The sequence below is a fragment of the Leptonychotes weddellii genome, chromosome 1, assembly GCF_054177405.1.
Source record: "Leptonychotes weddellii isolate Sample4059 chromosome 1, ASM5417740v2, whole genome shotgun sequence".
NCBI classification, from domain to species: domain Eukaryota; kingdom Metazoa; phylum Chordata; class Mammalia; order Carnivora; family Phocidae; genus Leptonychotes; species Leptonychotes weddellii.
In genome coordinates this window covers 13,372,407-13,384,089 of record NC_138369.1, presented here as the reverse complement: position 1 = coordinate 13,384,089, position 11,683 = coordinate 13,372,407, and the positions used below count along the sequence as shown (strand labels likewise).

The window sequence follows — 11,683 nt, the reverse complement described above, 5'->3', positions numbered from 1 at the left end:
GAGAGCCAGCCGACCTGCCAGGTGGAGCCCGGTGCTTCCTTGCCATCTTGGAGAGCCTCTACCAGAGAAGACACCTCATGAGCAGTGAGGCAGCCTTGGACCTGGCTGTGGTCTCAGGCTGTCACCTGAGACTGTGTTGAAGCGGGCAGCTTGCAGATTGTGCAGAGAGAGGGAGGAGGCGTCACCATGTCCCTGCTGAGGCGTGAGGCCTGGGCTTTCCACATCTGACCGGGCTGTCTGGGGCTGGGAGACATTTCCCCTGTCCCCGGCGCAGATCCAGCCGTGCGTGGCCAGCCTGTGGCACACAGGCCCCCCTGGGGCAGCCCTGTGATGGGGCCCCATTCCTCAGTCCCTAGTGGCCCCATCCAGGCTCACTCGAGGTGTGCAGAGGCATTAAGGAGTGCAGAGATCTCAGGTGTCAACTGAATAAATGTTTGGAGTATGTTCCTGTTTGTTCTAAGTTCTGGTCTCCTGAAAGTTATGGGGTTGCTTATGACATATTCTGAAGAGAACTAGTTTCCCATGTAGCAAAGGATGTATTCATGGTTTTTATTAAGCCCTCAAGGGCGTGGTGAGTCCCCACCTGCTTGGATGGGAGTCCTCTGCATGGTTTTAGCTAGCTGGGTCCTGCTCCTTGTACGCTGCATGTCTGCCTGGAGCTTTGGAGCTTAATTTCACAGCCTCTGCAGTTCCGAAGAGAGGATCACAAGAGACCAGAACTGGGAGCAAGAATGAAGTTAGGGCATGAGAAATATTCCTTCTCTTCTGCTTCTTCCATTTGCTGCTGCTGTCCCCTCTTCCACTTTGTTTTTTAATTTTTTTTTAAAAGATTTTATTTATTTATTTGACAGAGAGACACAGCGAGAGAGGGAACAAAAGCAGGGGGAGTGGGAGAGGGAGAAGCAGGCTTCCCGCTGAGCAGGGAGCCCGATGTGGGGCTCGATCCCAGGACCCCGGGATCATGACCTGAGCCGAAGGCAGACGCTTAATGACTGAGCCACCCAGGCGCCCCTGTTTTTTAATTTTTTTAAAAGATTTTTTTTATTTGAGGGAGAGAGAGAGAACAAGCCAGGGGAGGGGCAGAAGGAGAGGGAGAAGCAGACTCTCCACTGAGCAGGGAGCCCAATGCGGGGCTCCATCCCAGGACCCTGGGATCACGACCTGAGCTGAAGGCAGACGCTTAACCGACTGAGCCACCCGGGCATCCTGTCCCCTCCACTTTGTTAACAAACATCTGTGCTCCTACTGGGAGGAAGGCAAGTGAGATTTATTGTATTAGGCACTGGCTCTTTACCCTCTTTCTCTGGCTCAGTGTCCCAGCGTCTCTCTCTCTGGCTTGGTAAACTAGACATCACTGGTCCCACTCCCCAAGTTTTCAGTCCTGTAGGTCTTGGGCGGGCCTGAGAACTACATCTCTTACAAGCTCTAAGTGATGGTGCTGCTGCTCTGGGCACCATTGCTCGGCATGAACACGAGTAGAGAAGGCGTCCTCCTCTTGACACCGTGACATGGAAGTGGCACACAGCACTTCCACTCACCTGTCAGTGGTGGGAACTCGTTATGTGGACCCCCTTAGAGCTGGACGCCCCCTCCCCGCCACTAGACAAGAGAAGTAAGAATCTTGGTGATCCGCTCCTGACTCTGCTACATCCAGCAGATGCAAAGACCCTATCCTGCAAAATCGCTCTGCGACGGCCCAGGGCCTGGCATCCGCCACCATTTCTTTCGGGTGCAACCATCCGATCGGTGGTCCGTGAAAGAAGAGGAATGCCTTTCCTCTCTCAGGACTCCCCCAAGACTCCTTATTCCAGTCTTAGATCCAGCGCAAATGTTAGTTTCCTAAAGACATCTTCCGGGATTCCCTTGCCTTACTGTTCCTTTTCTGTGCTTCCTACATCTTTTCAGATTCTCAGATCAACATAACTTGTAAACCTTTCCAACGCACCAAGCCCAGGGGACCAAGGGTGTGTCAGGCTGGGTGACAAAGGTACCCTCAGAGGTCCAGAGACTGGGGGCACTGGCCCCATCTTAAAGCAATTGGGGGTGCTTTCATGGAGTTGGCCACCCTGGAGGCACTCGCAGATCCCGGGCTCCGAGGCCATCTTCAAGGAACAGGCACAAGGTGTGGGTGGCGGATGCAGGAGAGGCTCCCATGGGTGCCAGGGGAATGTCCGGGGCGTTGTCCCGGGCTGGCGCGGCCGTCACGCGCCCGGAACTCCATCACGTGCTGGAGACGCCCTTGCTCGCGGCAGGGTCGCCATCACCTGCCGGGGCTCGCGGCACTGTGTCTGCCCCGTTAGGTGGCACCTCCCGGGCCTCATGGCCGCCTTGCCGTTCAGCCGCAGCGCTGGGCCTGGAGCCTCGGGGCCCTGGGCCCTGAGCCGCTGTGTCCTGCTGCTGCTGCTGCCACCGCTGCTGACCTCGGGTAGGGCGGCGCCTCCTCCGCCACCGTGTGTCCCTCCGTCCGCCCCGTCCGCCACCTTCCCCGTACCCAACCCACCCCGTTGCGTTCCCCTCTGCTTCCCATCCCCCCGTCCCCGCACTTGAGCGCGGACTCCAGCGCGTGGCCAGCTCTTTGGCCCCCTGGGACTCTGTGCCCCCCACCATGGTCCCCTGTCCTCCACTGCCACCCCCCAGGATGTCGCCAGACTCCTGCCCGCCCCGCCCTGGCCTCCTCCCTCAGGCACCACGCGCCCTGCCACCTCCTGGGGACCAGCAGTGCCGAGGACCCCCGCATCTTCTCCCGACGCGCAGCCACCTCCTCCCCGTCCACGCCCGTGGGCGTCGTGGCTGAGACCCGAGTCCCGCTCCCCGGCCTGGTCAGGCCTCCCGCTCCCCCTTCTCCCGCCGCCGCAGGTCGCTGCACGTGCCCTGCGGGCCGGCCTCCCGTGGTCTGCCTGCGCTGAAACCCGGCTCCCACCGGCCCTCTTCATCCCCGGCCTCTGTTCCCCCTGGCGCCCCGCTCGGCCGCTGCTTCATTCACCCCGAAGACGCAGGCCCCCGGTGCTGTCTCCCTTGACGGTCTCCAGCCCCCAGGGGCCCCTCCGAGCCCCACGGCTCGACACCGTCCTCCCCCGTTTCTTCAGCAGAGACTTACCTCCTGTTCGGGGTCAGCGCGCTCACCCTGCTTTGCGCTGCAGGCCCTCCGCGCGCTGTGCTCCCTCCGTCAAATTCTTGCACATCTTCATCCTCTCCCTCTTTGCTGTAGTTTCTTCTCCCCATCCCTTCCCCCTCACTGCCAGATTTCTCGAAGTAGCAGTTTCCACTTCATGCTTCCGGCCAGGGCTTCCTCACTTCCCCCCGAATCCTTGGCCCATTCCTGCCGCGTCCCCGACCTTTCTACCACTTCCTCCGTTTTCATTTTTTCGAGGCCCTTGGCTTCTCGGGCCGTGCCTCCCGATTCTCCGCTGCCTCAGGATAACTCTCCTGCTCCTCGCATGCTTCCCAGGCCAGCCATGCTCTGTTCATCCGTGTTCCCTGCGGTGCTGTCTGGGTTCCCTTTTCACTTGCCCCGGGCACTGAGCTGCATGCAATTCCTGTGAGGCCGCCTCACAGAGCAACGGATCTGCAGGTGCAGCTGCCTGCTGCATGACCTAGAAACGTCTCAGCTCCCTGGGGTCCACAGCGGAGCCTCTCATCTTCCTATAAACTGGGTTCTCTTACTCTGTTCTCTAAGGCGGTGGATAGTAGGCACTCCTCTCTAAAAGCAGAAACTGGGGGTCATCCTAGACGGAGCCATCTGCCTGCATCCCACATCCAGCTCACCAGGTCTATTCTCACTGCCGCCTCCTCATTTAGACCACCTCCTTTCTTGCTGGGTCCTGCAGAGGCTCTGGTGGGATCGGACTGCCTGCAGTCTTGTCCCCATCCTACTTACTCTTCACCCCCCAAGCCTGACTATGTCACCCTTCCACCACCCTCCCTCCTCCCAGAGAGTCTCTTGGCTTCTCGGCCTGGCTTATGAGGCCCCTCGTGATTGACCCCTGACTCTTCCTCCACGGCATCATTTCTTGCCATTCTTGGCCTTGTCCTTTATTCTCTGGAGGCTCTGGCATACACCATGGTGTTTCTTTTGCAAGGAATGTCATTGTCACTTTTCTGTTTTTTTCCTTCTTTCCGTCCTTAAGATCTGGCACAATAACCCCACTTCTCAGGAGCCTCCTGTCCCCCACTTCGTCTGGGCTGTCCTGAAACCTGTGGCCTTGTGCTTGCATTGATCTCACACAGGTGGTTTTTTTTTTTTTTTTTAAGATTTATTGATTTGACACAGAGAGAGAGACAGCTAGAGAGGAAACACAAGCAGGGGGAGTGGAAGAGGGAGAAGCAGGCCCCTGGCTGAGCAGGGAGCCCGATGTGGGGCTCGATCCCAGGACCCTGGGATCATGACCTGAGCCGAAGGCAGACGCTTAACGACTGAGCCACCCAGGCGCCCCACACAGGTGGTTTTGTTTACCTCCGTCTCGGCTGCTGGACAGCGTGTTATCTGTTTGATACGCTCTGTCCCCCCACCGGTCTTGGCTGGGAGTGGAGTGGGAGCTTAGGGAATATTTGGTGAACTAACGAATGAACTAATTCGTGATCTCTTGCTTCATCTCTGTTCCCCTTTTCTCCTCCAGGTTATAAAGAAAACACTTCCATACCAGGTGAGTAGGGTGAGCCGCTGCTTCAGAAAAACCTCAGCTGCTGGGAGGATGTGTTCTGAAGAGGGTCACAGAGATAGTGTTTCCGGGTCCATAGGAAGCAGGAATTTAGTCTGAAGGGCTTGCTTGCTAAAGGGCCTTTTTCCTTAGACGTCAGGTATGGTGGGTTAGGTTGCTCACTGATTCATGGGCTTCCAATGTCATAGGTCCTCTCTGGTTATGAATTGTTTAGTTGATTAAATTAGTTATTCCTGCTGATGTCCATGCCCTGCTGTTCTTCCCCCTCCTCACCCTCCTCTCAACCTTTCTTGTATGTTCAATGTGTGTCTCTGCTTGTGCGTGTTCTTGTCAAAATACATATTGTGGTTTTGTGGGCATGTATTTTTAACTTACATAAATGGTGTATACTCTAGATCCCTTTCTGTCTCCTCCTCTTTTCACCAGTTCCATTAAAATTTTTTTTTATTTGGAAATAATTTTAAGCTTGCAAAACACTGCAAAAATACAGCTAAGTCAAGGAACACATATGTAATTTTTTCAGAATCAGTTGAGGGTAATATAGTCTGACTCCTGATCTCTAAATACCTAGGCATGCTTTTTTCTAAGACTATTCCCTTAGATAACCACAGTGTCAACTGATCAACTTCACTTATCACTTATCAACCACTTCTCAACTTCAAAAATGTACATTGATACAGTGCTTTTATCTACTGTCCATAATTTAATGTGGCCAGCTCCCTGCATTCCTACCAGCCATTCGTAAAGGTGTAATATTGTAACAGACATACCAACCGTGTTACCATGCAGCTTTTATATCTTTTTGCCAATTTTTTATCTAATAGATAAAAAAAATGGCTTCTTGATTTAATTGACATTTTTCTCATTGTGAATGGGTTTCAGCATGTCTCAATATGCTTTTGGCCTCTTGAGTTTCTTCTTCTAATAAATTGCCTGTCCTTCTCCTTTGCATATTATCTGTTCTTTTTTTTCTTATTGATTTCCTAGAGCTCCTTGTATATTCCTAATAAACGTCTTGTATTGATTTTCGATATTGTAAATATTGCCTTCCAATCTGTCATCTGCCAGTTAACTTTATTCCCAGGGTCAAAAAAAAAAAATCCTTGATTTTGATGTAATAAAATTAATCAATTTGATGCTTTTATGGTTTGTTTTGAGATTTTTTCTAGGGAGCCCTTTCTCACCCCATGTCATATGGCCTACTGTTAACTTTAGAGTTTCACTTTCCTATTTAGATCTCCAAGTGCTCCTAGGGAGGAATCCAGTTTTGTTTTTCTTAAATCTTCTATAGTGAGTCAGTTTTCCCAACACCATCTACTCAACATCCATCCTTCACCCACTGATGGTGGTGGTTCCTTTATTTACCTTAAGTTCCTGTGTCCCCAGAACAATCTCAAGCTCTCTATTCTTTTCCATTGCTTCATTTGTCTGTCCTTGTCAATATGACACTGTTTTTGCTGTTATGACTTTGATGTGTGTCTTGATACCTGCTAGGACAAGTGTCCCTTTAAGTTCTACTTTTTCAGAGACTGAGCTATTCATGGACTTTTGTTTTTCTACTTCAATTTTGGAGTAAGTTTGTAAAGTTTCCTAAAATTCTAACTTGGAAAATGACTTTATCGATTAGTTTTGGGAAAAAATACATCATGAAATGTTTAGTTGTTTATTTAAAAGCAAGGGATGTCTCTCCATTTATGCTAATCATTTTCAGTGTCCTTTATTAGGGTTTTATTTATTTTTTTCTTTATTAGAGTTTTAAATATATCACCACAGAAATCTGGCATAGTGTTGGATAAGTTAATTTCTTGGTACTTATGATTTTTTGTTATTGAAGATAAGATATATTTTGAATATATTTCCTAGTTGATTGTGCTGGAGTAGAAAAGTGTAATTGATTTAAAAAGTAAGTTGTTGAAGTATTATATACACACACAAAAGTACACAAATTTTAAGTGTCCAGCCTAGGAAATTATCACACAGTGAACCCACCTGCGTTACTTACTGTCTTGGTCAGAAAGTAGACCTATACCAGCCCCCAAAATCTCCCTTATGCTCTCTCGTTTACTTCCCCTGCCCTCCTCCCACAAAGTACCATTATTCCTGGCTTCTGACTGTATAGAATCTTTTTGCCTGTTCCTTAATGTTATATGGTATTTGCTGTAGGTTTGTGGTCTCTAACTTTTATAAAGTTAAGGATTTCCTTTCTGTTCCAAACTAAGTAAGAGGTGTTTTTGTTTCTGGTTTTTTTTTTGGTCATAAATAAGTGTTGAATTTTTCAAATGTTGTTTTCTATGTCTTTTGAGAAGAGCATATGATCTTTCTCTTTAGAGAAAAAGAACCATTTATGTGGCAAATACACTGAGGGCTTTTCCATGGTGGGACCACCCTTGCACTCCTGGGACAATCTCTACATGATCGTGGTGCATTATTTTTTTCAAAATATAATGTTGAGTAATATTTTATTTAGAAATTTTTGCATCTGTGTTCACTCATACAGCCGTACCACTTGATTGTGTTGGAACTTCGTGCAGACAAAGACTATAAGCTGTGAGTGGGGGGCCTCTGTGGCTCTGTGCTGAGGCTCTTTCTTGAATGGCCTGTGTAAAGATTTCTGACACAGAAGTCTGGAAATTTTCTCAGCTACAAGTAATGTGGGGACAGAGGCCTTCTGCATCTAAGAGATGCAGCAAGCATTACGGCCCTTCAGGAACATGGCCTCGGGACTTAGGCCAGACACAAGAGAATGCATGGCTTGTCCCGGGGCTCCTTCTATGCTTCTCCCTTATTTTGGGGCTCCCTGCTAATTGCTCCCTGTTGTCTCAGTATCTCTCTCTCTCCCCTGTGATGTCTTCATGTCTCTGTCTTGAAGCCTTGTATCTCTGTCACTGTCATTTTTTGTCTAGCACAGTGCCTCTGGGCAGGCCTCTGTCCTTCTCTCACCCTGTCTCCCCATCTTTGAAATGGGGACAAGCCCCTGGTTTACAGCTTTGGGCACATGGTCCTGGGGTGGGGGGCATCTTGGTCTCAGTTGTTCTCATCCTCCAATATGTGGTCACTGTGTCTCCCTGGCACATTGTTCCTGAAGTTTGTGGCAGACCCTGGTGGTCAGAGGACTTGGATGTGACCCGCCATTGGCCCTGGGAGGTGAGCCTCCGGCTGGAGAATGAGCACGTATGTGGAGGGGCCCTCATTGATCTCAACTGGGTGGTGACTGCTGCCCACTGCATCCAAGGGTGAGTGTGGCCCCTGTGTCCCCGGCCTGGAGACCCGGGGCTGCCATGGGCCTAGTGCATCCCCCTCATTTCCTCTGTGAAACAGTGTGGGAGTCGGGAGGTGAGGGGGAGTAGGAAGGGATATCCAGAATGGGGAAGAGTCCTGCTCAGGGTCTCACAGGAGCCCCAAGCAACAAAGACTATATCCTGAGCAGGGCAGCAGGAAAACCCAGCAGACACCCCCTACCCCTCAGACACCCCCCACCCCTCACGCACACGAGAACATACACGTATACCCACACCTGCGTGCTTGCATACACTGCACACAGATGAGGCCACCTTGAATCAACTTGGACAGTGAATGGGGAGGCAGTCAGTCGTATCTCTGACCCTGAGAGCCTCCAAGCTGGATTAGCAAGATGGAGTGAGCAGAGCAAATCAGGCAGGGCTTCTGCCAAGGGAGAGGGTCTTCGGTGGAGGTAGGAGCATCGTGTTGTTTGCGAACCTGACATCTACTAGCCAGGGCTGTATGTCTCCTTGTAGCACCAAAGAATACTCAGTGATTCTTGGCACCTCCAAGCTGAAGCCCTTGCAGGCTGCCTTGATCCCTGTGAAGGACATCGTCATGCACCCCAAGTTCTGGGGCCGGACATTCATCATGGGGGATGTTGCCCTTCTCCAGCTTCACAGCCCTGCCACCTTCAGCAAGTACGTGCAGCCCATCTGCCTCCCGGAGCCCAGCTACAACCTCAAGGTTGGGACCCAGTGCTGGGTGACTGGCTGGGGCCAGGTTAAACAGCGCTTCTCAGGTGAGCACAATGGGTCGAGGGTGGGGTGCAGAACCACAGAGGGGGCACCGCCTTCCTTCTGGGGCCTTCCCTGCCGGAGCCCTTCATGATGCCTCTCAGGAAGCTTGTGGCTGTTACCTCCGGGCCCTGGTTCTTTGGATGTGTTAGGACTCACCTCATGTGGAAACCATTCTCATGGTTTACACCACTGTGCTTGCTGTGGGCACCTCACCCAGGTCTAGCAGCACCTGGGCTGGGCATGATCTTTTGCGTCTTACGGCAGCTCAGAGTCAGGGAACCCTACATTTACTCGCCCACTCATTCATTCACCTGACAAGCCCTGAGCGTCTGCCGCACACCAAACCCTTCACGTCGGTAACACATGTCTTACCTGCAGGGCACTCGTCACTGAGTGTGGGTGGGGGCCCAGGCTGATGAGGAAAGAGGCAAAGACTTTGTCAGGTGATCTTGAGATCAAGCTGGGAGGGATCTGGGATGAGCTCTGGGCAGGGGGTCTATCTGAGATGCCAGAGGAGGGGAGTGAGTGTAACCAGGTGACAGAGGGCACAACCAGAGGCCGGAGAGAAGCAGGACGTGGTTGGGGTCTCAGTTTGTGAGTGGTTGCATTGAAACTTGGATTGTGGTCTGCTTGGTTCGGAAGCCAAAGCTTCCCAGAGAAAGGGATCCGGAAAGAGAGCCTGAGAGGGTGAGGGGCTTGCCAGACATGGTCCCCACCGCAGGGGAACAGACCGGTGAAGGAGGGCATGGGGGTGAGAAGGGGCATGGCTTGGCTGAGTCTCAGAAATGGAGGCAACGGGGCCCTGGGAAGAGGCCAGAGCTGAGTGGAGTGAGGAGTCCTTTCTCACCCCGCTGGGCTTCCCCACAGTGAACTCCACGCTGACCGCGGAGCTGCAGGAGGCTGAGGTGTTTATCATGGACAACAAGAAGTGTGACCAGATTTACCGCAAGAAGTCCCCCATCCCCCACCTCGTCCCCCTTGTCCTGGGGGACATGATCTGTGCCACCAATTATGGAGAAAACTTGTGCTCTGTGAGTCTCTGGGAGGTCCTGGCAGCTCTTCGGCTGGGAGCGACTCCCAGGGTGTAGGGGGGAATTCCCGGGGAGGCGTTTGCTTGGCTTCCCTCTTTGGCACCATCGCCGGGTAGTGCTCTGCTCCCATCTTCCTTCCCCTGGGACTTTGATTTTGCCTGATATTCTGGGATGGGTCTACAACTGAGGAGCTGAAGGAGGAGCTGAAGGAGGTAGTGAGATCCTCAGGGAGTGAAAGAATCTTCCAAGAGAAGTCAGAGGGTGGGCATCCTGGGTCCTCTGGGGTCCTGGGTCCCAGGGGGGCCCAGAGCTTCCATTATTCTTCTCTTTTTACCTAGGGGGATTCTGGGGGCCCATTGGCTTGTGAAGTCGAGGGCACATGGATTCTGGCTGGGGTGTTGTCCTGGGAAAAGGCCTGTGCCAAAGCAGAGAACCCAGGCGTGTACACTCGTGTTACCAAATACAGCAAGTGGATCAAGAAGCAAATAAGCAGTGGGGCTCTCTCAGGCCCCCAAACCTCCGCCTGGTTCCTGCTCCTGTTCTGGCTGCTGCAGCCCCAGCTGGATCCCTGATCTCCCCTCTCTCTTCTTCTTCCTGCTTTGCCTCTGCTGTATGGGTCCAGATCAAGGTTAGACCAAGGTCATGTGCCTGTATTCAACAAGAGTCAAGGTGGGGAAAGAGTGGCCCCTGGGAGATAGGGCTCTGCATTGGCATCCCAGTGGGGAGGGATGTGGTGGATGACTAGGCCTTGGGTGACCAGGAGAAGGGAAGTGTGGCCTAGAGGGGCTCTGGAGTTGGGGACCAGGATAGCAGGGATTAAATTTGTACAAATGTGAGCTGGCTCTGTTCTCTTTTGTGGGTGACCCTGGGGGGTTGAGGGTGGGTGGGAGGACAGGGCCTCCTGGAATGAATTCTGTCAGCAGGCTCCCCAGAGTGGAGGCTGACGGTTTTTACGGTATCACTAGTGCAGGGGCATAAGAAAAGGGCCTGGGCCTGAGACCTCAGTTTCCTCATCTGTAAAGTGAGCCTGCTGCAAGGGAGCAGCTGAAACATGCCTCATAGGCTGACTATAGGAAGGACTCACCTAAAGTGCTCCAAATGTAGCTTTCTTTCTTTCTTTCTTTTTATTTAATGGCACTAAAAACTGCTTACAGAAGTATTATGTGTTCATCATCTATGTTTTTATCTTTAAAATTTTTTAAAAAAAATTATAGGCAATATCTGAATACATTCTTGTGATTTACTGAAAATATTCAGAAATACATATAAAGATTCCGCCCCCCCCAACCACCTCCCACCACCAGTGCTGCTCCCTTCCCCAGGAGTAATCTGTAGGCATCCTTAAGTAAAATGTCTTTATGATTTTTAAAAATAAGTGGGATTTTATATGTCTTGTTAATAATCCACATTTTAAAAAATTACACACGTTGACAAACTTTCTCCGTCAATACCTAGAGCGCATGTGGTGGGGCGGGGGGAGGGCACTCTGAAACATTTCTGCACCTCTCTTCCTGGGAGTGGGCTGAGGGAAGGACAGTCATTGAAGGACACACAAATTTAATCATTTTGTATGAGTACGATCAAAGAGTATTCCTCCCCAAAGCTGAGCCAGTTTACATTCATACGTACAGCATGGGAGAGTGAACATTTCCCCTTTTGCTAAAGATGGATATTATCAATCTTTAAAAATGTGCCCAATCCAATGATAGAATGTTATTATATCATTGCTGTTTTAATTTGTATTTTACTGACTGGAAAAGTATCTTTTCATGTGTTTGTTGACAAAAAGATATGCCTTTTCTCTAGTAAATCCTCTCTTCATATGCTTTGCCTATTTTTAAGATTGGGTTGCTTTTCTTTTTCTTAGGAAAGTTTTTATCTTTTCTGAATACTAAGCCTTTGTCAATTATTTTACAAACATTTCTTTATCTTTTAGAAATATGTGGAATGGAGGGAATGATGGAAGTTTACCATA

At 50.8% G+C, this 11,683-nt stretch overlaps 1 protein-coding gene across 1 annotated transcript; it reads left to right on the top strand.

Moving 5' to 3' along the window:
- The first annotated feature begins 2,319 nt into the window (after nucleotides 1–2,319).
- PRSS45P (serine protease 45) lies at nucleotides 2,320–10,544 on the top strand. Its single transcript, XM_081805551.1, has 7 exons — nucleotides 2,320–2,425; nucleotides 2,638–2,819; nucleotides 4,583–4,643; nucleotides 7,744–7,891; nucleotides 8,414–8,679; nucleotides 9,545–9,708; nucleotides 10,047–10,544. The coding sequence occupies exons 1-7, from the start codon at nucleotides 2,320–2,322 to the stop codon at nucleotides 10,278–10,280; spliced, it is 1,161 nt and encodes a 386-aa protein (XP_081661677.1). The 3' UTR covers nucleotides 10,281–10,544.
- The last annotated feature ends 1,139 nt before the right edge of the window (nucleotides 10,545–11,683 follow it).